Genomic DNA, 25,821 nt, shown 5'->3' on the forward strand with positions numbered 1-25,821 from the left:
TTGTTAAAATAAAATATGTCCAACACAAGAGGCCCTCAGCTCTCATCTGTTTGCCTAGCTGTTGGACAGGACAAGTAAAAAAAAATAATAATAAAAAAAAAAATAATAATACTAATACCTATTATTTATTATCATTTTTATTACATTTGAATTTACTACTTTAAATTACCATAAAAACAAAAATAGAGATATAAAAGACCTACTTCTAGTTTAAGCTAATGACAAATACACAGTAAAAACATACAATAAAAGTCAAGTGAAAATAAAACAATATAAAACAGCCCATAAGTTAACTAAAACAAAGAGTCTGAGTCTTCTAACAACTATATAACTGATCTATAAAACTAAAAAAACGTCTTTTATATCAGTTTGCTGAATTCAGAAGTCACTGAGGGAAGGAGTGTCAAAAGGAAGCTCTGAAATGTCATCGAGGGTTAAATCGTCATCAGATGAGCTTTCTAAGACAGGATCAGGACTTTTCAATTTGGGGTTTTTCGGTGGAGGGTTTTCTTTCAAATGTTTAATTGGTGAAACACTTTCCTTCAAAACCGGCTCTTTTACATTTGAAGCCCCCTGGTTTGGCTGTTTTTTTTTCATTTTCTGCACACGTTTTTGTGAGGACTCACGTTTTTTGGTTAGAATGTAATTGTCCTCCCTCAGTTTGCTAGTGCTGGCTCGAACAGCATTAATTTCAGTCTTTGCTGCCTCATATTCTTTTTCCACCCTCTTTTGTTCTCTGTACAGTTTCTTAAGTTCATTGTTCTTTGCCACAACTTCTTCATTCATGCTGATGTAGCTCTTTTTTTTCTCCTGAAATTTTGAGATTTTTCGCGCCGTCGTGGAAACATTTTCCTGCAATAACTGTTTTCGTCGATCAAGGTCCAAAAGCTGTTTCTCCAATAATGGTATTTGCTTGTTAAGTTCTTGCATTTCTTGGGATTTGCTGTTGAGATTGTCGGCTTCCAGTTTTAAATTCTCAACGACAATCTTCTGGTCGGCAATTCTCCTGGAGAAATCCTTGAAGACGTCTGATGGGTCAGGCATGGCTTCATGCGCACCGTCTTGGAAGACGCCTCCAAACTTAGCCGTCTCACTTTTAATCTGCTGCTTCAAGGTTCCTATGCTGTCTTTGAGACTAGCGGTAACTCTCCCCAGAGCACGCAGCTCTTCCTCTGCCTCTGTCTTCTTTTTCCCAAGTTGTTGTTGTTGTTGGAGTTTCTCTGACAGGGTCTGATTTTCAGCAGCCAGTTTGCTGTTGTTGACTTGAAGAGCTGAGATCTCAGCCTGGATGCTCTCCTGTTCTTTTTCCAACTCCCTTTGTCGCTGATGCAAAGCATGTAGAGTCTTGCTTTCTGACAGAACTTCAGCATTGATCTTATCGTATTGATGGAGCGTGCTCTGAAGATTGGTGATTTCACGCTCCATCTCTGAAATATTGTCTTGCGCCGACCGTTTCTGTGCAGAAACCTGACGCAGCTCATTTTCTACGCCTTGTTTTTGCTGAACAGAAACTTTCAGGTCTTGGAGCTTGCGCTTGAGAACGTCAGCTTCCTGTTCTAAATTTTCAACGGCAAACTTTTCTTCCCAAACTTTCTTCGTCAAAGTTGAGATCAGTGTGTCAGGAAGCTCCTTAGACTCACTGATCCGCTCAAATTCAGCCTTTTCTCTTTCAATCTCCTGTTTGATCAGTTCTATGCCGTCTTTGAGAGAACTGCTAACTTCCTTTAGAGCACACAGCTCAGCTTCTACCTCGCCCTTCTTTTGCAAAACCTTCTTTTTCTCCTGGATTTGCCCCGACAGGACCTCTTTTTCAAGTTCTAGTTGACCTTTGCCGTATCCAAGAGCCACGATATCAGCCTTGATGCTGTTATAAGCTTCCTCCAACTCCTTTTCTTCTGCATTCAAAGCATCCAGAGCCTTGCTTTGTGCCCCAACTTCTCCTCGTATTTCGATCACCTCTTTGTGTTCCTCTTGGAGTTGTCGGATTTTCTTTTTCAGCCTGGAATTATTTTCCTCTGCTGACTTTTTCTGAGCCAACAGGCCCCTCAGTTCTCCTCTCAAACCTCCTTGGAATGTTGAAGATAGTTCCAATTCATGCAGTTGAGTCTTCAGGTATGTGGCTTCCCTTTTTAAAAGCTCGACAACACGCTGTTCTTCTCGAACTGCCCCTAACAGAGCTTGTGGATCCGACGAGCTGACAGTTCCTTCCCAAATGAGGTTAGAATGACGCTGAAGCTCAGCCTTTTTCATTTGAATCTCTACTTTCAGTCTTTGTACGCTGTTTTTAAGACGGGAGCTTTCGTTCCTCAAACCACCCAGCTCTGCTTCTGCCTCGGCCTTCCTTTTCACAACTCTTTCTAAAGCTTGGATTTCTCCCAGCAGAGCCTGGTTTTCAGTCCTGAGTGTGTCAATGTCTCGTTTCTCCTTCTCCACATCTGTGGTAACATCTTCATATTCTCTTTTGAAAGTTTTCAATTTCTGCCTTTTGACGTAAAGAATCGTCTTTTCCACCTCAAGTTCGTGCTTCAGTAATTTGCAGTCGCCACCAGTATTTTGAAGCTTCTGTAATTCACACCTCAGCTTGAAACTTGAGTTCTGAAAATTTTTTATCTGCTGCTACAGTTTAGAAGGTTCATCTTTCAGTTCTTCTTTGTGCTGAGTAACATCCTGCTTTACCTGAAGGTCCTGTTGCAGAGCGCAGACTTCCTGTTGTGTTTGTTGGATGGCCTCTTTTTCCTCCTGGATTTTTAGCTCCAAAGCGTCTCTCAACATCCATGGTGTGCATCTGGACACCGTTCTCAAGGTTTTATTCAAGGTTTTATTGCCGTTTGCACATGCGGTACATCGGAATTTTTCTTTGGCATCTCTCATGTCAGGGTCGTCGTCCTCTCCGTAGATGGTGATCCTGTGCACAAGGTCTCTATATGCAGACTCGTTCCCTCCTCTGATGAGGCCAAGGACAGTTGTGTCGTCTGCATACTTAATGATGATGTTGTTGGAGTCGGTTGTTGTTGTTCTGAAGATGTTGTTGTCCATGTTCAATTTTTGAATCTCCTGCTCGACCATGAGTTTGTCGTTCTTGAGAAGACTTTTTTTCTTTTCATAAAGCCAAAATTTCTGCTTGAGCATTTTCTTTGCTTTCAATAGCAGTTTGGGTTTGATGGAGTTCATCGGAAAGAGCCAAATTTCTTTTTCATTTGGCTAACCTTAAGCTTATAAGCTTTTGCAGTCTCTTAACTCCTCATGATCTTCCTCCAATTTCTGACTTTGTCTCTTCTTCTCTTCAAGAGTCTTTTGTTCTGCCTTGAGTTCCTGTATCATCAAGTCGTACTTTTTATTTTCTTTCTTCAGCCTGTTAATCTTAGTTGTTAGCTTGTTTAGCATATATATTGTGGACTAGTGATCAGAAAAATCAGGAACGGCTCAAGGAGGGAGGAGGCAGAGACTGTAAGATTTGCTTTGAAAAAATACTTTTTAATAATTTGACAAAAAAAAACAGACAAAACATGCAATGCTATGCAAATAGGGAAAGCACAAATCCAGGAAATTACATTGTTCAACTATTTACAAATAATAGTCCTTTTAGGGATCCAATGTATCCGAATCAGCTCATGCATCGTCCGTACAACCCAAACAGGGATCGAAAAATCCAGAGGAAGGTGTCCAGTGAAGGGGGGTGATTGAAGTTTATGAAAATGTCACTGGGTCGTAGGAAGAATGCAAATGCCAAAAAAAAAAAAAGAGAGAAATGATTCTGTAGGCTACAGGACCCTCCTACCAGCCCGGACTGAGCAATAGGATGCGGAAAGTTCCTAGGTAGGTACCAGTGGTTGTTCTCTCTCTAGTTTGGGCTTAGCTCACCATCTATATATGGCCTGGATAAAGAACAGGACCCATATGATCCAAAGAATCAATTAAATTCTGTGTGCACACAAGATCTTCCTCTAAATACAAAAAAATACATTCTGTCATTTAAAGTTCCAGCATTGTACAATACACATTCCGTTCATAATTCAATTCAGTTCATAATTCAATTTATTGTAGTTTAGTTCATATTATACCATGGTCCGGGTGAATACTCGATTTTGATTGGCTGCTGGGTATGCGTTAAAACCTGATAACCGCACGGTGAAAAAATAAGTTCCGGTCACTTAGCTTAAATGTTTTGCATCACTGCGCCGGCTTCTTCAAAACAACCTTTGACTTCATCATCTGGACAAAAACAAGTGGTAAAAGAGGAACTTTCTTTCTGATCTGACGTTTTATTCAACCCATCGGGACGATCAGGAGATATATATATCGCAGAACTTTGACTGTAGCGGTGATGCGGCGCAACGCGGACCATTTGTCACGTAACATATCCAAAATCGGAAAAAAAACAAGAATTAAGGGCTAAAACATGGTTAATGTGTATTGCATTTGTAAGTGACCATGGTATAAGCGGGTTCGCGTCAGACTGTTCAGGCTCCCACGGCGTGCGTTAAAAAGCAATAAACGCACACTTCGTCGGCCATTAACCCTTACTGAAAAACTTTTAGGTGAATCATTAGCACACGGCGCTTTCTGTCCGTAGCACCAGGGTTCAAATCCGGGCTGCTCCCGGTTCCCTTCTCTACTTCTGTGCCGGTCCCAAGCCCAGCTAAATTGAGAGGGTTGCGTCAGGAAGGGCATCCGGCGTAAAACATTGCCAAGTTAACCATGCGACTCGTCCTCGAAAGTAAGGATGATTCGCTGTGGCGATCCCTGATGGGATAAGCCGAATGACAAAGAAGATTAGCACTTGAACAAGCACAAGAGAAAAAGGAACATAAGTGTGTGTTTCCATTTAATGGAACGGCTTTTCAATTTAACGTGCATTTCAGTTCATAATACAACAGCAAAATAATAAATTAATCAGGCAAAATAACTAAAAAACCTATACATTGATTAATAATCAATGTGGTTGCATTAACAAAAACATTTTACCATATAGTGTAAACATCAACGTTGTAAAAACCAGAAATTTGGCATTGATGGCATCTGAAAACCGGTCCACGTCATTCATTGACAATATCAAATGCTAAGCTAACCAAAAAACAAACAGGAGGAAGTACAGACTTACCGATTTCATCTAAATGCGTCAAATATGCGGTTTATTTGCGACGAGATTAAACTGGTAGTTGGTTCCTACAAGTTGATAAGTCATATGGCAAAGATCAGGACACGATCGAATGATTTTAAAGTAAATCCGAAGCCAAACATACCTCGTAGCGTCATAATCCGGCTCTCCTGTCATGTACTGTGATAGCTTCCGGGGTAGCGGCTTATAAAGCTAACTGATTGGTTGGTCGCGGTCACGTGACCCAAGGCAGGTAGTACACACGCAACAGGTGAGGAAGATAAAAAAAATACAATGGCCTAGATTGGCACCCGTGTTTCACCCTCCCCCCTTAAGACTGTGCACCTCCTTGTGCATGCTAAACAACATGTACGGCCGAGTCTGACCCATAAGTTGCAACTGGGACCGTATTGAGCACATCTCCACAGGGATCCACCAGACTGTGGAACACCGTCTGAACCATGGAAACTAACGGATTACCTAGAGTGGAATAGTGGAGACGACTAGGCAGCTGTCGCATTCTAGACGAACGACGCATAGCTCCATCAGGTTCTGCTTTGGCAATGGTTTGTTGGGAGTCGCCTGAAACAGGCTGAGCAACAGCAGTCTCGGAAATGTCTAGAGATGCCCCTGCTAGGCCACAGAACATTGCCTCATCGCTAGGGACATCCCTGGCAGGAGGTTCTGCATCTTGAGGTAAGGGCTCTGGAATGATTTCGACAGGTGAAGACAGTGGTATCGTTTCAACAGCAGCAGAGGATTCTCCTAGAGAGGGCAAAGTTGGAGGCGTAGACACTGGCTCTGGGTCAGCAGCAACGGAAAGTACAGGCCCAGGAGCAATGTGTTCAACCCAGTAGCACTCAGGTGACTGTACGACAAAAGGTGATTCACATTCATCATCTTCATCATCATCTGGTGGTAGGCATGTCACAGGATCCGGTTTTTACTGGCTTCGAGTCACAGGCCTACGAACAGGAGACAGTTCCAGACGGTGGTTGGTATCAAAAGGATGGAAACCACAAGGGATTTAGAGGTCACGGTGAAGTGTACGAGTGGGAGCACGAGCATCATTTTCTGGCCTTACTGTGTATACTGGGAGATTTTCAGCACGACTGAGGACAAGGTATACATCTCTTTCCCATTTGTCTTCCAGTTTGTTTTCCTCGCAGTCTCGGATTGCGTACGAGAACTCGATCACCAGCTTCCAGGAACCACACACTGATCAAAGCGGGTCTTATTTCTAGCAGCAGATTTTTTTTTAGCATTCTTGGAAGCCAGTTGATAACTTTGTTTAAGTCTGGAGCGTAGATTCTCGACGTACTGTGAATGTTTTTTTTTTTTTAATTGTTGTTCTGGACAGGAAGTCCAAAGGCCAATCAATAGGAAGACGTGGTGAACTACCAAACATAAGCTCATATGGCACAAACCCAGAAAACTTCATTTTTGCTGCAGTTGTACGCATGAACGAGAGGTTTGACGTACTCTTTCCATTTTTTCTTTTGTGTAGACTCGAGAGTTCCCAGCAAGCTCAAGAGTGTTCTGTTAAAACGTTCTACTGGATTGCCTCGAGGATGATAGGGTGTTGTTCTTGTTTTTCTTATTCCTGATATTTCACAAAGTTCCTTAATGAGTTTTGACTCAAAATCAGCTCCTTGGTCTGTATGAAGATGTTCAGGAAACCCATAACATGAGATGAAGTTTTCCCATAAGCAGCGAGCAACTGTTCTGGCCTTTTGGTTCGGTGTTGGTACAGCCACTGCAAACTTTGTAAAGTGATCTGTAAGCACGAGAACATCTTTTGCGTTACTCTGATCAGGTTCGAGGGAAAGAAAATCCATACAAACTAACTCTAATGGACGAGAAGTGAAAATATTAACTAAAGGTGCAGCTCTCTCCAGCGGCGTCTTACTCCTCACACATCTATAACAGGTTCGGATCTTGGTCTCAACATCTGATGAGGCCAAAAGAATCTAGACCGGATGAGATCTAATGTCCGTTCGATGCCTAAATGGCCCATGTCATTACGGAGACTTTCTCCAGCTGAATGCGCTGCTCCTCCAGCTTCAGGATGTGCTCCTGCAGCACCCTGTGACTCTCTTCCAGCCGCTGGCTGACTTGCTCCACCTCCTTCTGACGGAGGCCTTCGCTGTCCTCCAAAGCTTGTTTGGACCTTCGCTTCTCCATTTCCAGCCGATTGTCGGCCTGTGCCAGCAGCATCTTCAGCTCGGCGGTGCTGCTGGCGAGCTCCTGCTTCAGCTCAAAGATCTGCTGCTGCTGGGACTTTTACCTCTGCTCCAGCTCCTCGCCTTTGCTCCTCAGCTGTCTGTTGGTTTCCGACAGGTTTTGGATTTCTCTCAGAAGTTTTTCTTCTTTGAGCAAACTGTCCTCTTCCTTCTTCCTCCTCCGTCTGCTCTGCTTCTCCCTCTTGTCCTCCTTCTCGGCCTCCAGCGAGCTCAGTGAGTTGACGTTCCCCATAATCACAGAGGGAAGCGATGGTTTATAACGCCTCCGATTGTCCGCTAGCCTAGCCTTTAGCTCAGCCCCGGCTTTGCAGCCGCGGTATCTCCTCCGCAACTCCACTGGGATGTTGTGCCTCACTCCGTGCGTACTCTTCCTGAGAGCCAGCAAAACCTCTAGATTAAACGAGAGAGCTGGCTCTAATGTGAAAAACCTCCGTATCCATAGGATACAGCAGTAAATCGGAGGATAAAAAAAAAGAGAGAAAAAAACAAAAAAAGATTGAAAAACAAGAAACAGTGCTGTGGACCGGCTGGAGTAGCTGCTGTCTCTTACAGCGCCATCTTGCATTGTGTCCTGCGGTCTGCTCGAGAGCTTTAAGCGTGTCGCTTGGGATGTTGTTCCCAGCCACTTTCAGCCTCACCATGCTCTTGTTACTCTGCAGGGCTTCCAACAGGGACCTGCCACCCAACAGGCCCAGGTTGTTCCACCTCAGATCTAGCTCCTCCACGGAGCCGCTGCGTCGCAGTGCCAGCACCAGGGCAGCCGCTCCACAGGGGCTGATCTGATTATTGCGCAGGTCTAGAGGGGTCAGCGTGTTGTTGATGCCCAGACAGTCACAAAACCCCGAGAACGCTTCCTCTCACACGCCCAAGGCGTTCCACTCCAGCACCAGCCTACTTAGGGTCTTGTTAGGGGCCAGCAGCTTTCCCAGCACCTCAGCTCTGGCCGACCGCAGGTTATTCCCATTCATGTCCAGAGATTTCACTGTGGTGTCCCCAAACAGTCCACTCAGGAGGACTTTGGCCCCTTCCTCACTCAGCATGCAGTCGCTCAGCGACACCTGCGTAAAAGCGCCGTCCTACAGGGCCCGGGCCAGCACCGAGCAGGTGTCTTTAGACAGGCTCTGTCCACTCAGGTCCAGTCTGGAACCCTCCTGCAGCTGATCCAGGACCCCTTCCTGAGGCTCCACGCCGCCCTCCTTACACAGACATAGGTACAACCCCCTGGAGTCCTCCACAGTCATCTGAGCACAGAGCGCTGGTTGGTCCTCAGCGGCCCATCCCAGCAGGCAGAATCCAGCGTCTCCTTGATGATTACTTTGTTTACCAGCTGACGGATAGCCGCAATAACTTCTTTTGAAACCTGTTCAGTTTCACAGCTGTGTTCTTGGGTGAACTGGTGGATAAAATCATTAGCAGAGGAAACATCTGATGAAGGATCGTGTGGACGTCGAGAGTGCATCGGCATCGAGGTTTTGTATGCCAGCGCGATACTGGAGTGTAAAGTTGTGAGTGGAGAGTGCAGCAAGCCAGCGATGACTAGCTGCATCTAATTTAGCTGACGTGAGTATGTATGTATGTTAATGGATTATCAGTGATGACAACAAAACTGGCTCCATACAGATAGTCATGAAACTTTTCTGTTATGGACCACTTCAACACCAGAAACTCCAGTTTGTGTGCTGGATACCTTGCTTCACTCGATGAGAGTCGACGGCTGGCGTAAGCGATGACCTTCAGATGACCATCCTGCTCCTGCTCCTGTCCTGTCTCTTCCTCCACGTCTGTGGCAGTAAACCCAGACCAGTTCCAAACAACAGATGATTATACTGTATTCCTTTCTTGGGAACAAACGTCCCACTGTCACCGGTCGCCGTGCTGTCGCTAGCTGCTTCGTGCGTCGATTGTCGCCGTGTGACACTAATGCTACGGAAGCTTTGGGGAGCCAAAAATGCGCCACATAACAACTCGATTCAGTTATTTATGAAATCGCCCGTAACAAAAAATTCAAATTAATTCATTTGATCGATTTATCGCCCAGGCCTAGTAGATGACCTTGACTCTGTCCACTTGCCGTGTTTCTCATTGAACAGTTTCTTCTTTGCAGCAACCAGGGCAGAGTTAGGAGGGTTACTACACTGAGGCTTGATATGCCCATCTTCACCACATCTAAAGCAGTAACCAGGCTTAGGTGCAGAAGGTGGGTTTATTTGAGATTTCCCCACCTGCTGACCTTCACTAGAGTGACTGCTAGACGTGGTCTTTGGTCCTTTAGACTTTTAACTTGGCTGGGCAGCAGTCAAAGACGCTAGCTGCTTTTGAATATCAGCTAGTTGTTTCGCGAGTTGTTGTATTGTAGTGGTCTCTGGTTTCTCTTCATGCTCAGAGTAAGCGTATTGAACATGAGTCTTGACTTTGGCAGGACCAAGGTATTGTCTCATCCGCTGCATCTTGGAAGCTTCCCAATCCTCTTCTATTCAAAGCAGAAGTAACAGATCGGAAAATGGTGGTGGGTTTGACTTTCGTTGCTTGAGTTGTAGTTCTGTGATTAATGTATTGTCCCAACAACCTCTGCAGAATTGATTGAGGAGTCGCTTGTCAACTTCAGAGGGCGGAACTCCTCCCCTCTTAACTGCTGCAGTGAGTGCAACTTGCAACCGTTGTAGATATAACGATGGTTTTTCTCCTGTGTTCTGAAATGTGTCCATGAATTTTGCATAAAGCTCTTCTGCTGGAGATGTTTCTGGGTTGGATGTTTTACCATATCTGCAGCTGGAGGCAGTAGACTTCCTGAGACTCTTCTTGTTCTCTGCAAGTCTGAAACAACAGAATCATTCATCATCAGTTCAACACAAGACCTCCATGTCTCAAAGTCACCTTCATTTTGTGGGCGGGGCAGCCGACCAAAAAATACTCTCAGCCTTTGAGTGTCTTCATTTTTAATGATGTGCTCAACAACATAACCTTGAACTCCTGGTAGATCAGTTCCTGATAGATTGAGATCAGGTACATGGGAAGGAAACTGAGCTCTTGGTTCTGGTAGAGTACGCCGAGGGGGTTCCTGTGAATCTGGACCAGCGGCAAATGGTGGCACTCTAGTAGATGATGTAGCTGATGACATCTCAACTTCATCTTCAGGGTACTGTGATCCTAGCTCTGCTACTGAGTGGCCCAGCAGAGACATCACATCCCTAAGAACTTCTGCATAGTTTTTTCCGATACATTTTGCAACAGTTTGAAGTTCACGCAGGTAAGTGTTAGTCATCGTTTTTTCAACTTGAGCTGCGCAAAGAGTTGATGGTTCAGAAATTTTATATGTGGTGGTTTTATCTTCACTAAAGTAAGTATACGGCAACATATCACAGAGCGCAGCAATCGCAAACCCGGAACTAAATTCAACAATAAGTTTCTGGTTAAATGCAGAATCAGGCTCATCAATAACGTGAGTTTTTGAAATCGGACCATACTTGCTCAGAAAACCAAATATCTCTTCATCTGTTTCTGTTTTGGTGAAACCATCAATGGCCACTGCGTTGGGAATCTTAATGCCAAATTTCTCAAATACATCCATATTTGTGTTGAATTAATGACAATACTTCACCATACCAACAGTTCTGCCAAACCTCGCTCCTAGCTAGCTCACCACTAATTCTGTAGCATATATATTGTGGACTAGTGATCAGAAAAATCAGGAACGGCTTAAGGAGAGAGGAGGCAGAGACTGTAAGATTTGCTTTGAAAAAATACTTTGTAATAATTTGACAAAAAAACAGACATAACATGCAATACTATGCAAATAGGGAAAGCACAAATCCAGGAAATTACAATGTTCAACTACTTACAAATAATAGTCCTTTTAGGGATCCAATGTATTCGAATCAGCTCATGCATCGTCCGTACAACCCAAACAGGAATTGATAAATCCAGAGGCAGGTGTCCAGTGAAGGGGGGTGATTGAAGTTTATGAAAATGTCACTGGGTTGTAGGAAGAATGCAAATGCAAAAAAAGAAATGAGTCTCTGTAGGCTACAGGAGCCTCCTACAAGCTTAGATTGAGCAATAGGATGCAGAAAGTTCCTAGGTAGGCACCAGTGCTTGTTCTGTCTCTGGTTTGGGCTTAGCTCACCATCTATATATGGCCTGGATAAAGAACAGGACCCATATGATCCAAAAATCAATTAGATTCTGTGTGCACACAAAATCTTCCTCTAAATACAAAAATATAAATTGTATTACAGTTATGTAAATAGATTCATTCATTTGAAGTTCCAGCATTGTACAATACACATTCAGTTCGTAATTCAAATCAGTTCATAATTCAATTTATTGTAATTTAGTTCATATTAAAAACTTTTAAGTGAATCATTAGCACCTGAACAAGCAAAATAATAAATTAATCAGGCAAAATAACTAATAAACCTATACATTGTTAAATAATCAATGTGGTTGCATTAACAAAAACATTTTACCATATAGTGTAAACATCAATGTTGTAAAAACCAGAAATTTGGCATTGATGGCATCTGATAACCGGTCCACGTCATTCATTGACAATATCAAATGCTAAGCTAACCAAAAACAAACAGGAGGAAGTATAGACTGACCGATTTCATCTGAATGTGTCAAATATGCGGTTTATTTGCGGCGAGATTAAGCTGGTAGTTGGCTCCTACAAGTTGATAAGTCACATGGCAAAGATCAGGACGCGATCGAATGATTTTAAAGTAAATCCAAAGCCAAACATACCTCGTAGCTTCATAATCCGGCTCTCCTGTCATGTACTGTGATAGCTTCCGGGGTAGCGGCTTATAAAGCTAACTGATTGGTTGGTCGCGGTCACATGACCCAAGGCAGGTAGTACACACCCAACAGGTGAGGAAGATAAAAAAAATACAATGGCCTAGATTGGCACCCGTGTTACACTTGGAACCAGAATTTTGCAGAGAGGTCTAAACATGATTGCAATGATCTGCTTTTATTACTCCATGTATACTCCCTTTTATCAGGAAATTTGGTCCTCCATATGTCACATAAATCCAACTTTCCTACCAACAGCTTCAGCTTTGATGTAGACTTTAGAGTCTGACCTGGCGGCCATCTGTCAGCGTTTTGGTCCATTATCCCAATAAAGTCACCTCCAATTAGCATATGTGCGCTTGGAAATTTGGCTAACCAGAACATTATTTTATCTTATAAAGCGTCTAAAAGTTGATTGTTATCAGAGTTGGAGTTGTAGCCATAAATATTGATTATCATACAATGAATATTGGACAAATAAAATGACCATTTGTATCAGAATCTGTGTGCAAAACCTCCCCCTTAAAATGATTCCTCACGCAACATACTCCCGCAACGAATTCTGTGCCATGTGAAAACCAAAAGTCATCCCCCCATTGAGCTTTCCAAAAATTTGCATCCTTAGCAAGTGAATGAGACTCCTGAAAAAATTCAGATTTTTGCTGTTTAGCAAACAAAAATAAGGCTTTACACTTTACATTATTCCTTAGCCCTCTAACGAGAAAACAGATGACATAAAAAAGTAGAAAAATAGAACCTTTTTAACTTGTAAAGAAACTTAAGTCCAAAAATATATATAGGTCAACAGCAAATGCAGTCGCACCTTCTTAAATCAAACTAATGTGAAAAAATTACACTGAGAACATTTGAGCATTAATTCAGCATCCTCTTTGGATATAATAATGTCAAGTAAAGTGACATTCATATGTCCATTGTGTTAACACTTGAAAGCGAAACTTTTTTTTTTATCCCCTTCTCCTTTTTTAAAATGGAGTTACGTTATTGATCAGCAATGATGATTTCAGCTTCTCCTTGGATGAAGGCCCTAGCACCAGCGTAGTAGGCAACTTTTCCAGCAGCTCGAGCTTTCTGAATCTCTGACCACAGCTGCAGCCTCCTCCCTCTGTCGCCTTTGGAAACATCTTCCTTGAACTCCCGACCGTGATCCTTCATGTAAGGTGAATCCTTCGCCGCCTTCCAGACTGCATCCCTGCCCAGCCGAGAGATGAACTGCAGAATAATAGCTCTGGGCCTTGTGTTGCTGTTGCAACACAAGGCCCAAGGCCTGACAGATTTTTATCACAACAAGACAGGTATTTTTTTTCTCTGTCTCAGGAACTCCCACAAGCTTCAGATTCCATCTTGTGTAAGATTCAAGTTCATCCACTCTTTGTAAAAGTTTGACAGTCATCTCCAAGGAGTCTGCCCGCTTTTCCAGAACAGCCATCTTGGTGCTAACAGCTTTAACACCGTTAGCCACAGCTTCCACCTTGTTGTTCAGGCCAGCTATTTTATCCTCAATAGCATCCGACCTCATATTAATGGGCTCAGTTATACAAGCAAGCTGGGCGTAAATGTCGTCTTTTGACAATGATGTAGCCTGGTTTTGAGGCTTTTTCTTAGTTACAGGAGGCTTACTTGGAGTCAGCGGCAGCAGCGGAAACTCATCCTCTGGGACATCGACAGCCGAATATTCCCGCTTTTTCACCATGACAATTAGCAAAGTTCGAAAAAATATTCAAAATGAAGCTTTGATAAGCAAGGTTCGTCACTATATAACTTTTCACACCTGTTTTTTACGAAAGTAGGTGCGGAGCGAAGCAAAAACAGACCGACTAGGCCGCCATCTTGGAACCCGCCCTGGCTTGGTAGCGGTGCAAACGAACATTGACCGGCCGCGGGTGCTGCCCGGGTGCTGGCTTTGTTGCCAGGGAGCGGTGAGCACGGTCTCTGCTCCGAACACCTCACAAAGTAGGTTGGAAAAGAATTTAGACTGAGAGCCGCTTTCGGTTGATTCCGGAACCCCTAAAATGCGAATGTTTTGATGTCTGTGCCGTCCCTCCAGGTCCGCCACCTTAGCTTTGAGCTTAGCATTAGATTCACGAAGGGTGTTAAGGGAATCCTCGAGGTCAGTCACCCGCTGACTGAGGTCCTCCAAAGCCAGCTTCAGAGATGAAACACGTTGTCCTTGGTCCTCCACCCCGAGGTGTGTTTGGTCCAGCTTTGAGCCTAACAGGTTGAAGGAAGTTTTAAACTCTGTGGCTTGCGCTTTGCGGTGTTGCTCCAGCAGCGTGGTGATGGCCTCGAGCGTCAGGCCGGCCTTCTCCTTTTTAGCCGATTTAGTGTTCTTTGACGCCATTATTAGGTGAAATGACTTTTTGCTGTTGAGGGGACCGATGCTTCTGTAGAGGTTTTGTTGTGCGTGATGTTTGTGGAGGACTGACAGGAAAAAAAATGGGGAAAAAAAGCTCGGAGCACCTCGAAACGCACTCCTACTCCATTGCCCTGAAACCGGAAGTTCCCATATTGTCTTTTGAAAGTTTTCAATTTCTGCCTTTTGACGTAAAGAATCGTCTTTTCCACCTCAAGTTCGTGCTTCAGTAATTTGCAGTCGCCACCAGTATTTTGAAGCTTCTGTAATTCACACCTCAGCTTGAAACTTGAGTTCTGAGCATCTTTTCTCTGAGCCTTCAGTTCGGACAGTTCTTCCTCCAGTTCTTCTTTGTGCTGAAGAGCATCCTGCTTCACCTGAAGGTCCCGTTGCAGAGCGCAGACTTCCTGTTGTGTGTGTTGGATGGCCTCTTTTTCTTTCTTGATTTTTAGCTCCAAAGCGTCCCTCTCAACACTCATGCTGTGCATCTGGACACCGTTCTCCATCTTCAATTTTTGAATCTCCTGCTGGAGCCTGAGTTTGTCGTTCTTGAGAAGACTTTTTTCGTTCCGTAAAGCCAACAATTCTGCTTCAGCATTTTCTTTGCTTTTAACAGCAGTTTGGGTTTGATGGAGTTCCTCGGAAAGAGCCACATTTGTTTCTTTCATTTGGCTAACCATAAGCTTATAAGCTTTCGTAGTCTCATCTCCTCATGATCTTCCTCCAGCTCCTGAATTTGTCTCCTCTTCTCTTCAAGAGTCTTTTGCTCTGCCTCCAGTTCCTGTATCATCAAGTCGTACTTTTTCTTTTCTTTCTTCAGCTTGTTGATCTTAGATGTTAGCTTGGAACCAGCATTTTGCAGAGAGGTCTCTTTGTTCCGTAAGGCTTGCAAATGTTTGGTCAAGTTTTCCTTTTCCTGGACAGAAACCTGCATTTCTCTGAGCTTTTGTTCAAGTGTTTCTGTTTCCTCTTCTAACTGTTGGACTAAAACTTCTTTTTCTTTGATCTTTTTGAAACCGTTGTGTTGTGAAGGGTCAGCGCACCTCAAGTCTTTCTCAATTTGGAGTTTATTGTTTCTCAAAAGCGCTTCCTTGGCTTTCAGCCCCTTCAGTTTGTTTTCCAGGGTTTTCTTGTCCGACAGTTGTTCTATGACGCTTGTCGTTTGTCTTTGATACATTTCATTCATGCGGTTGAGCGTTTCTATCTTGTCCTGGTGACGTTTACATTTGTTTTCCAAATCGATCTGAATCCGAAGCTGCCTACTTAGTTTGTCAAGTTCTTTTTTCAAACTTTTGTTCAGTTTAGAGGCCGCTTTCTTCCGTTTGTCGACGTCTTTGTGCATTTCCTCCACCTTTTTGCTGTTACCCAAAGTGCCACGAAGAGTTTCAATCCTGTGACGTAAACTGTCATTTTCTTGGTGCAAACAATCTAGTTGGCCCTCCTGAAGAAAGTCCATGTTCACCGCAGTTCTTCTAAAGAAACTCATCATGGAAGTTCTTAAAAACTGTCCTAATATAAAGGCTTTAAAAACTTGAACAGCAAATCCTCCTCTGATTGCGGATCTAGTGCTTTAACTGCAGTCTGTCCAATTAAAGTTTAGATAGTCGGGGTGATATATATTAAATAATATGATGGAGTCAAATGACATGATTAAAATTCCACCTGATGCTTCAGGCTTTAAGCTCCCCCTACAGCATCAAGCAGTGCTGATTCCACGCTTACACTAATCACGCTCTGTAAGATACTACAGTCCAGAGTTGATGAAAGGAAACATGAAAAACAGTTTGTATGTCAAACTGGCTGCATATACACACTTTTCATGAATGTGTCTTTATGGAAATTTAGTGTGGTCCCGCGGGAATTACTTTTTCTTAAGGCGGATGCACACCAGAGGCAGGAGACGGAGGTACCAAGATTAAAACTATTTTATTACAAACGTTAAACCAATTAACAATAGAGCAGTTTAAAAGACATGCACAAAAACAGATTCAGTCTGCTGAGGACCAGAAGAGCTTGAACTTATGATCATAAAACCAAAGGCAATGGGGGGGGGGTGTTTACATAATCGTTATCTTCTGTCGTATCAATAGGCAAGTTGAGAAAATATTTTTCACCTTGTCAGTGATAAAACCCAATCTGCTTTGCATCAGTGCGTTGTCTCTAAAAAGACGCAAGCAGTGCATCAAACAAACAACACTTCATGGGGTTTAAAGGCGAAATAAGCTGTGAAAAAAAGCACAAGGATTTCCTTCAACATATGTGGAGCTGTATTTATTGTGACATAAAAAAGACTGGTCTTGTAGCAATGGTACATTGTTGAAACCACAAAAATCTGCTTCCTATAGGAGTCCTCTAACAGAAAGGTGAGAAGAAATACCATAATAAACAGCCTCATGTCTCAAAGCTTTAAAGCGTGTTCAAAAGATGTTATCTTTTGGCAATGTTAGTCTAGAAAAATGGAACTTTATTGGACATAAATATAAGCTAAAGAGTGAGAAAAAGAAATGAAAGCAATGAAAGAAGTTTCTGATGCACCCCTGTGCAACAAACACAACCAGATGTAGTCCATATAAGAAAACCTATTTTCATTTTCGATTTTATAATGAAATCCTATTGATCAGACATTTGGTTTAGCGTGGTATATTTTATGCAAATCTTTATTTTCTTCAATTGAGTCATTGTAATGGTTTAAGGATTTACCTGGCTAAAGATATATGACAAAACAGCATTGTGTGAAAGTGAACCCTGGGTTTTACTTAACCCGCTGTATCCCTTTTAAGGCTGGGTACAAAGTGAAGGGGTCACCAGTCTGTTGCATGGCCGCAGAATCACACACGCACACCTAGGGGCAATTTAGTGTCATCAAACCATGAAGCATGTTTTTGGACTGTGGGAGGAAGCCAGAGTGCCTGAAAGAAAAACCTAGGCATGCACAAGGAGAACATACAAACTCCAAACGGAGACCAGAACCTTCTCACTGTAAAGCAAGAGCACTAACCATGGTGCTGCCGTGCAGCCCTGAAAATGAACCCAAACTGTATTTAGTAACGAAAAATCAACAAGAGATTGTTCAAAGCAGGGCTTCTAGTGTTTAGAGCCCTCTGACCTATTGGAAGCACTGGTGAAGTCAAAGTCTGTATGAAACTCAGTTGTACTCCATGCCCCATGATGCGTGAGGGCATGCTGGGAAGGTAGATCCCCCACTTGGCCTTTCACAACCACAGAAGTGATCACTAGTTCTAGCCCTCTTTTTTTAGTTTGTGTGAGTTCGACATCATTTCAGATGGGGTTCCTAACCACTGCACAATGCTAGTGCAGCCTGCAGATTTAATTTCAAGAGAATTTTAGGTTTCTTTCGGAATCACTGAAACTTTCTAAAGGGATCCAAAGTTGAATTGTTGCTGGTTTTGCCTCCCTTTGTCCAAATCAGTGGTTTGGACAAAGGTGCAGTGAAGCTTCTGCAGCAAAGGATCTAATGAACACAATGTGGGAATGAGGAGAGGGGAGTGAGCATCAGAGGCAGGCAGGCAGGCACAGTATGACTGGCATGAGGCTGAACTCCCAACCTAGGACACTCGGCATGCTCCTGAGCAATCACCCCCTATGGACGGCTCCTGGGCAGTAATTAAAACCATCATTCCCACTGCCTCAGTATCTCATTAGCCACAGGACCTTAGGCTTTCATCTTTACTTACTTTCCACACAAAAAAAGATAACACAACTCTGCACCAGCAAGAATGTGCGCACAACTAAACTCAAGCCTCTAAATTGTCTGACATCATGATCATGAGATGACGTGATGTATTCCTCTAGGTCAAAGAGTTGGAGTGCTCTGTACGCCCACTAGTGCTGACTCATTCAGGCTCTCTGACCTCCTCACTCATGGAGGTCTCCGGCTGCTGGAGCTGCTCCTCCTTCCTGCGCAGCAGCGTGTTTCTTGTTTGGACCGTGCGCTGTAGCTCTGCCACCGCCCGGGCCTCCTGGGCGGAACAGGAGGGAACTCTTTAGGCCTTTGTTTACAGTCAGCCACTCCGCCCCCCCCTCCGTACCTGCTGAAGACTTCTCATCACCTCCTCGGTGACCCCCAGAAGACGATGGCCTTGAGACGAGCTGGCCTGGGCCGCCTGCAGAGCTGCCTGCCGCTCCTGCAGCCGGCTGCTCTCCTTCTCCAGGAAGAGTTTGGTCTTTTGGATGGACGCTCCGTGAGAGGAGATGTACTGCCGAACCCTTATAGAGACGAACCCACGTGAAGGTTTGAGAAACGGTGACAACACCTCATCATCATCACCGTCATCATTTCATTCCATTTCTGTTCAAACTAAGCAATGTTTAAGGCTAAAATTAAGCTTCTCATCTGATTCCAGGTGGCTCATCCGTGCTCCTGTACCTGACCGTGTACCTTGTCTCTGGCCTGCCTCTACTACTGCTCCTACACCTGGCTGTGGATACTATCTCCGCCTCAACTGGCGCCCCCAGGCGTCCCCCCACTTCAACTGGATGAAGCTCGTCTGCTGGACTTTAAATATGTAGTTTAAGAGTTAGATAAGTTAATTCTTCTCTAAGAGTTCTGGTACATGGACTTTCCATCCTGGGGGAGGATCCCTCCTTCTTTCTTGTGGACACCCCTGAGGTTTCTGCTTTTTGTCCGGAATCCGTTTTTTTAGGAGTTTTTCCTTACAGAGAAGGGGGGTCTAAGGACCGGTATGCGAGTTTACCTTAATCTGTTTAGTTAAAGTTTGGTATTCTCCTATTGAATTCTTTGTATTTATGATCCTTTTTGATTCTATGTTTACCTTACAATTACCGGTTCACTGAGACGACTGTTGGTGTGAATTTGGGCTATACAAATAACATTGAATTGAATCTAAGTGATAAAATTACGTCCCTTCAGTTAACATTTTAGGAAGGTTTTTTAACTGTCCTGAACTAAAAGAGAAAGACTTTTTGTTCTGTGACATTTGAAAGAGCAAACTGAAGATAGAACAGCTCTGTTCAGGTGTTCAAAAACCTCCTTTATCTAGATCATTCTGTAAAGATGTTGTGGATTAAAGCCCGAGGCAGTCATGCAAGTCATAGCAAAGCAAGTATCAAAAGTTAAAAACGTGCAAAATTATGCTACATTAGGAAAGATTTTTGAATCAATTTTTGGAGCAAGTGAAGTAAAATAATTAAAAGTCAATCAATTTAACAATTTTCAATAAGTGATTAATCATTTGTTTTACTTTTTTTATTTATTTATTTTGTATTTTTTTTTTTTTTATAATAAAGTAATGCTGTAAGGGAAAAATAAAAAGGGTCCATTATCTGTTGATTGTCCATGGTTGGTATTTCTTCTTCTGATTAACAGCCGATCTTCTGGGTTTAAAACAGTTTCTAGTTCTCTTCCATGTTATGTCTGCAGACATTAGATTCAGGTCCATATCCTTCTTCAGCTGATATCAGCTGCGGTGAAAGTTGAGGTCAAGTTGTCTGCAGGTCAGAACTCTGCTGTTATTCAGGTGACGTCAGACGTATGGAGAAAGTGAGGAATCCAGGCGTCATATTTCTTGAAATTATTTGGCTCTTTGGTTTATTACTTCATGTTGTTTCAGACGACCGTGATAAGACACTTCTCAAAATCCTTCATGGTGTTCACAACCAGAACCTTGGCCCGGTCCTGTGGACCGAGCGGTTTGACGTAAATCCTGCAGCCTTTAACCCAAGTGTTCTCAATCTGCTTACGTTTCCTGAGAAGCCGTGCATGTTTGGCGATTTCAGCATTCCTTCTGGTCAGATAAGCAGCAGATCTCTTCAGATTTCTTCTTTGATTCATCAGAGCTAGCTTGTGTTTGTGATTCACAAACCTGATGAGGATCGCTGGTTTATCCGTCTCCTTTCTCCTGGGGAGCAGGTGGCAGGTCTCTATGGTATTGAGATCCAGGGAAATCCCTTTAGATGTGAGAAATGAATGCATTTGCTGTTCCAGAGTCTCTTCACCGATTTCCATATTAGCACTGCTAGCTACGCTAGCAATAGCAGTGCTAGCTCCTGCTGTCAGCTTCGCTCCGGTTTTGATTGGTACTCCAGTGAGAATGACATTATTCATCCTTACTTGCTGTTCCACATCGTCCAGTCTTTTCTCCAGAATCTCGACCCGGTTTTCTCGCTGCTCGTTTTGAGCCCGAAATCTTCGGAACTCTTCCATCATTTCCCAAAGTGGCGTTAGCTTAGCGGTCACTTGTTCCATAAAACTTTTCAGCGTTTCTTGAATAATGTCAAGAGTCTTTTTGAGGTCTTCGTATTCCTGGGTTTTCTTCGTGGGCATGGTCAGCTCTCTTATTTGGAGAAAATCAACTTTTTAAGTAATTTGAAAACAGTTGTATTCGCAGAGAGGCACGCCACGCGTCCTGCTGTGTAACCCGGTGTGGGTACCGGATGTTCTCGGGTTGCCGGATGTTCTCGGGGTCCTTCGACAATGATGACGTCACACTATTTGATTGGCTGTAAGTTGCCACGACCAATGAGTTAACGTCGCTAAGTTTTTTTAAAAACTTTATTGACAATTGCGGTATCATACATTAACAATGACATTAACGTTAACAACGAACAATAACGATGTAATCAATATTGCCTCGAAGATCAGTCACCATTGCCAAATATAACATATTGACATAGAAAATAAAGAATAGAGGGGAAAAAAAGAAACAATGAACATAACACACAAATAAATAAAAACATAAGTAAAATAAAATAAAGGAACATAGAAAAAATCTAAGTAGTCTAATACAAGTTAAGTTAGGGGTACTCGTGAAGTTTTTATTTCTGAACAAAACTAAGCAATTTCAAGCCATTCTTCTTTTTCATATAATGAAGTGATTGAAAGCAAAAACGGAGCTCTTTATTAAATGTTATAAAAGTGGTTTGGTCTTCAAAACTTGACCTCACCAAGATGGCGGTGCTCTCCTCCCATGAGGAACCACGTGATGTCTCCTCTAGTGATATAACTCATTGGAAGGACCCCGAAGGACCCCGAGAACATCCGGCAACCCGAGAACATCCGGTACCTACACCGGAACCGGAAGTCCACAGTTGCATTTCCGGTTAAAGTTTTGTTAATCGGCACCTGACTCTGCGACGTTGTTCTCCTGTGTTGGCTGTGGGAGATTTGACCTAGTGCATTCGAACCAGCCACGGCAGAATCAAGTTCAAGCAGCTACTTTCATTGAAAAGTCTTTGCAAATGCATGTCAACCTGAATTCTGGGCTTCTGCGCTCAGATCTCCCGTTCATGCGTCGCTGAGCACGTTTATGAATCCGCCAGTCGCGGGCTGCCTCCAAAGGCTGAATGCGCCTTTCTGAAACCGCTATATCCACGGCTGGTGTGAATGGAGCATCTGAACCCTTTTTGGTTTATGCGCATCCATACAAGAACGTATGTACTACATAATGTAGCTTCTGCAATGAGTTTTTTCTCCTTAGTCCTACTTCATACATTGATTCATGGATGTTCTTTGTCCCAGACTACCTAGATATGTTGGTATTTGAAGAATATTATTTCATGAATCTGGTTTACACAATCATGTTTTTTTTCTTGCATTAGCAAAATGTGGTGTCCCTGCTGTGACTGAAGCTGTAAAGGTTGTTGACAGCTTTGGGACAGAGTTGGATGATGATGTGTTTCAGGATGTAGTTAAGGATCCTTCTGTTTGAGTGTTAACCATCAAATATGCCACTGCTTTGTGTGAATTTTGTTTTCAATTTTCTTGGATAAAATAACTTGTTTGATGTCCTCTTTTTGTCTGATGTTCTTCTGTCAATGTTCAGATTCTGTTCCTATGGTACAATCTTCTGAGCGGTCTGAACCATCATACTTTGATTCATCTGATTCTCAAGACACTGTCATCCTTTCAGAGTCCATCCAGTAAATGGCTAAGGCTGAACTCAAGAGGCCAAGCATGTGTTTTTTCCTGGAAAGCTCAGGACTTTACTTCAACCCTTTTTTTTTTAAACTTGTCCTGTCCAACAGCTGGGCAGACAGATGAGAGCTGAGGGCCTCTTGTGTTGGACATATTTTACTTTAACAAGAGGGGTTATTAATCTTCAGACAAACCAAAGGTATGACTGAATAAACCCCTTTTGAAATTGAGGCCAAACTTATTTCAATCATGTTTGAAAATCTTTGGTGTTGGACCGGACGGAAAAGGAAAGAGGGGAAGAAGAGAGAGGGATGTGGGGGGGGGATAAGACCATGAAGCAGCATAGAGCAGACAGGTTTACTGGTTGTTTATCATTACGGTACGGTTCAAATGTAGTACAAAAAGGGCGGGGCCCGTCCACACACACACTCAAATGTTATCAACACACCTGCTAGCTGCAAAAATGTCCACATGTCAACATGTACACAAAACAGTGTTCACACACGCATACCTATGCCTTTAAACCAACTAGTGTGAAATCTTTCATTCATTCAATCATGCAAACTATTAGTGCAAAGGTGAGCTAACACCTCTGCTCAAGTGAGTGTTTATGTTCTTCTAAAATGGATGGTGGAATGTGAAAAGGAGGGAGAGCGCCCAGCCACCCCCACACCAAGACCCCTGCCGCAGCAGCAAAAACGTGCTTTTTCTTTTTAAACATTCTTATAATTTTCCAATCTTCATGACTGAGCCGGATTGAACCATCCGGCGGGCCGGATACGTATGTTTGACACTCCTGAATTAGATGTTAATTCTATATAAATCAGACCTTGTCAAATGTTATGAATATTTTCTTTAATAAATACTGCTTATTAGCTTTAGCTTCAATATATTTGTAACACATACAAACATTTCCTTAAGGTGTGTCTGTACAAAGCTCTATTTCTAAATGAAGAGAACCTGCATTAAGTCTTTTTCAATTTATCATGAAAATGTAGTAAAAAAAAAGATTTTGTAATAATCATTTATCCAAGATAATATAACTCAAACATAATTTTCCTGTTTCATTTCAAGCACAAATATTTGGAATAAATCTAGTTTAATGTCACGAAACACTTTTAATAATCATTTGACCATGTATGTCATGATTAACCACAAAAAACTAAATGCTCAATAGGTGAAACATGAATTTATTTGGCACAGTCTATACTACATATTTGCCAGGAAGCTCCTCTATCTATGAAATCCAAGCTGGAAGGGAAATCTTTGGTTGAGCTTCCCCAGGCACAGACGGACGTCCGTTTGAGTCCTAAACACTGAAAATAGTCCCACCTTCTTTACAGACGACAGCCGCTAGCTGGATAAAAATGGTGCCCAGCACATTTCAGAGACCCGTGTTGGCATTTCATTAGCGTGTCATACAAATATACATTTTGTCCAATTTGTCTCACAGAAGAGCTGGAAATTAAAAATGTTCCTCTTGCTTGTGGGTTTTTGTTGGGAGGAACATCATGGAGACACTAAACGCATCCTCTACATCCTTTGCCGTCATGACCATGCACAGACAGGGACACTGCAGACGTTACAGTAATGCCAGCTGAGGAGCAGCTACAAAGCAGACGATGGCTTCACGGTGATTTTTGATGAAGCTTCAGGTGCATCAGGTACATATAGTTTTACAAACAACATCTCATCAATCGTCACATGAAAGAAGGCAACACATCCTGAAGAGCTCCCATGTCTGGCTCTATGCACAGGAAGAACATGGCTTTTGTCGACTTTGACATCACGTGTAAAATGATTATCCAACACAAACGTGACGACACACGGGGTCAATCCTTTCACATTCTAAGGAAACGACTGTTCTTCAGCTCAGAGAGAGCAGATCAGTCCGAGGAACCAGTCTGACGTCGCATCGAGCCGTCTGGCCTGTGAGGATGGGACACGTGTGTCCAACGTAAACATTTATAAGAAACCTTTAAAGTCACTATATACACACACACACACACACACTAATATTCACGATGTCAGTGACACCCCTCCTCTGTCTTCCACAAATGCACAGCATCAACTCCAGCTCAATCTAGATCTACAAATTCACATTCGGTACTGGCTATTTCTGGATGACGGCCGCTTTAATGCCCAGGTATCGCGTGGATATTCTTGTTGGAAACAGAACCTGTAGGGATTGGCGGTCTGCCACACGTGTGAGTCGGCACAATCGGGTTAAATGTCTGCTTTTACACAACTGCACAGCAACAACAGCTTCCTCATGGGAACAGAATACATTCATCTCATTAGTCTATGATCACTTAGATGCTCTACTTTCAATGATCTGAACATCCTGGACTTTGTCACCATCAATAACAGTCACACTGTGGGTTGCTGGGGGGGGTTATGGGACGATCCGCCTCTTTATTTGGCACATGTTCTGTTAACAGCACACCTATGTAAACAGGTTTCATTGCCACATACGGCCGTCCTTCAACTGCAATGCAGACACACGGACGCCGTCCGTCGGGGTCACTTGTCCAGATGAAGTGCGGCGTTGCTCAGCCCTCAGGTTGGTGCTACTGTTGCTGAGAGCTCCAGCTTCTCTGAGGTCCTCAGAGTTTTAGCAGAGGTCGTCTTCATCTGTGTCACTGAGCAACTCACTGCCGTCAGCCGGGTTGGCCTGAGCCAAGGGCTTACGGAAATGCCCGTTCGGAACCTGCCATGAGTGTCTGAGCTGAGGGGCGGAGCTTATGGCGTGTGTCCGACCCAGGGTGGTGGCGATGGCGGTCTCAAAGGTGAGGGTCTCCTGTCTTTCAGCTGGGCTGGACTCCTTGTGAAACGGGAGGTGGGGCTCTGAGGTGTAGCGGTGTGGAGAGGAGTGGCTGGGTGCTGAGCCGCCGCCTTCAGGGGAGCTCTGACCCGCCGACAGGGGTCTGCTGTCCTTGTCAGTCCTCCAGGGGGTCTCTGTGGAGTCGCTGGGCCCATCGGGAGGGAGGCTTTGTTCCTCTGTGGGGGCTGGAGCGGTGGGGGAGGTGGAGGCTCGGCAGACAAGAGGGGAGTAGGAGATGTGAGGCCGCGGGCGGGAAGGTGTCTGAGGAAGCTGGCGGCGGTTACGTGGAGTACCAGTTTCTGAGGCCGAGTTGACAGGACTGACCGACGCGATCACCTGTCAGCACGTCAAACACAGAGCAAGAGTTCAGGCAGAGAACTGCTGGTCTGTGAAAAATGTCATCTGCTTTACTGCCAAAGAGTTTTAACACCTTTGAGGGTGACCACACTAAGTATTTGAAAAGTGTCATTCCTGATAATGAAACTGCTTAGAAATGGCATCAGAACCTCTTTTTTAAAGACCCCCTCCAATGAAAACTGTATTTTTTGTGTTTTTAACATGTTCTTGTGGCATTTTGATTCTGATGATGGAGGACAT

General features: G+C 43.5%; 1 protein-coding gene and 1 pseudogene across 2 annotated transcripts in view; both read right to left on the reverse strand.

Annotated features, from left to right (window-relative positions):
• Window positions 1–3,604: 3,604 nt before the first annotated feature.
• Window positions 3,605–23,245, reverse strand: LOC144991975 (leucine-rich repeat-containing protein 45 pseudogene; annotated as a pseudogene). Its single transcript, XR_013655685.1, has one exon. The product of XR_013655685.1 is annotated as a leucine-rich repeat-containing protein 45 pseudogene (transcript).
• Window positions 23,246–23,574: 329 nt separating this feature from the next.
• Window positions 23,575–25,821, reverse strand: part of cacna1ea (calcium channel, voltage-dependent, R type, alpha 1E subunit a) — a 113,074-nt gene continuing 110,827 nt past the window's right edge. The window contains exon 48 of the mRNA XM_078946411.1: window positions 23,575–25,560. Coding sequence (XP_078802537.1) covers window positions 25,015–25,560 — 546 coding nt within the window. The 3' untranslated portion in view covers window positions 23,575–25,014. The remainder of the gene's footprint in view (window positions 25,561–25,821) is intronic.

This window comes from Oryzias latipes, chromosome 4, assembly GCF_053564925.1.
Source record: "Oryzias latipes strain Hd-rR chromosome 4, Olatipes_Hd-rR_3.1".
NCBI lineage: Eukaryota > Metazoa > Chordata > Actinopteri > Beloniformes > Adrianichthyidae > Oryzias > Oryzias latipes.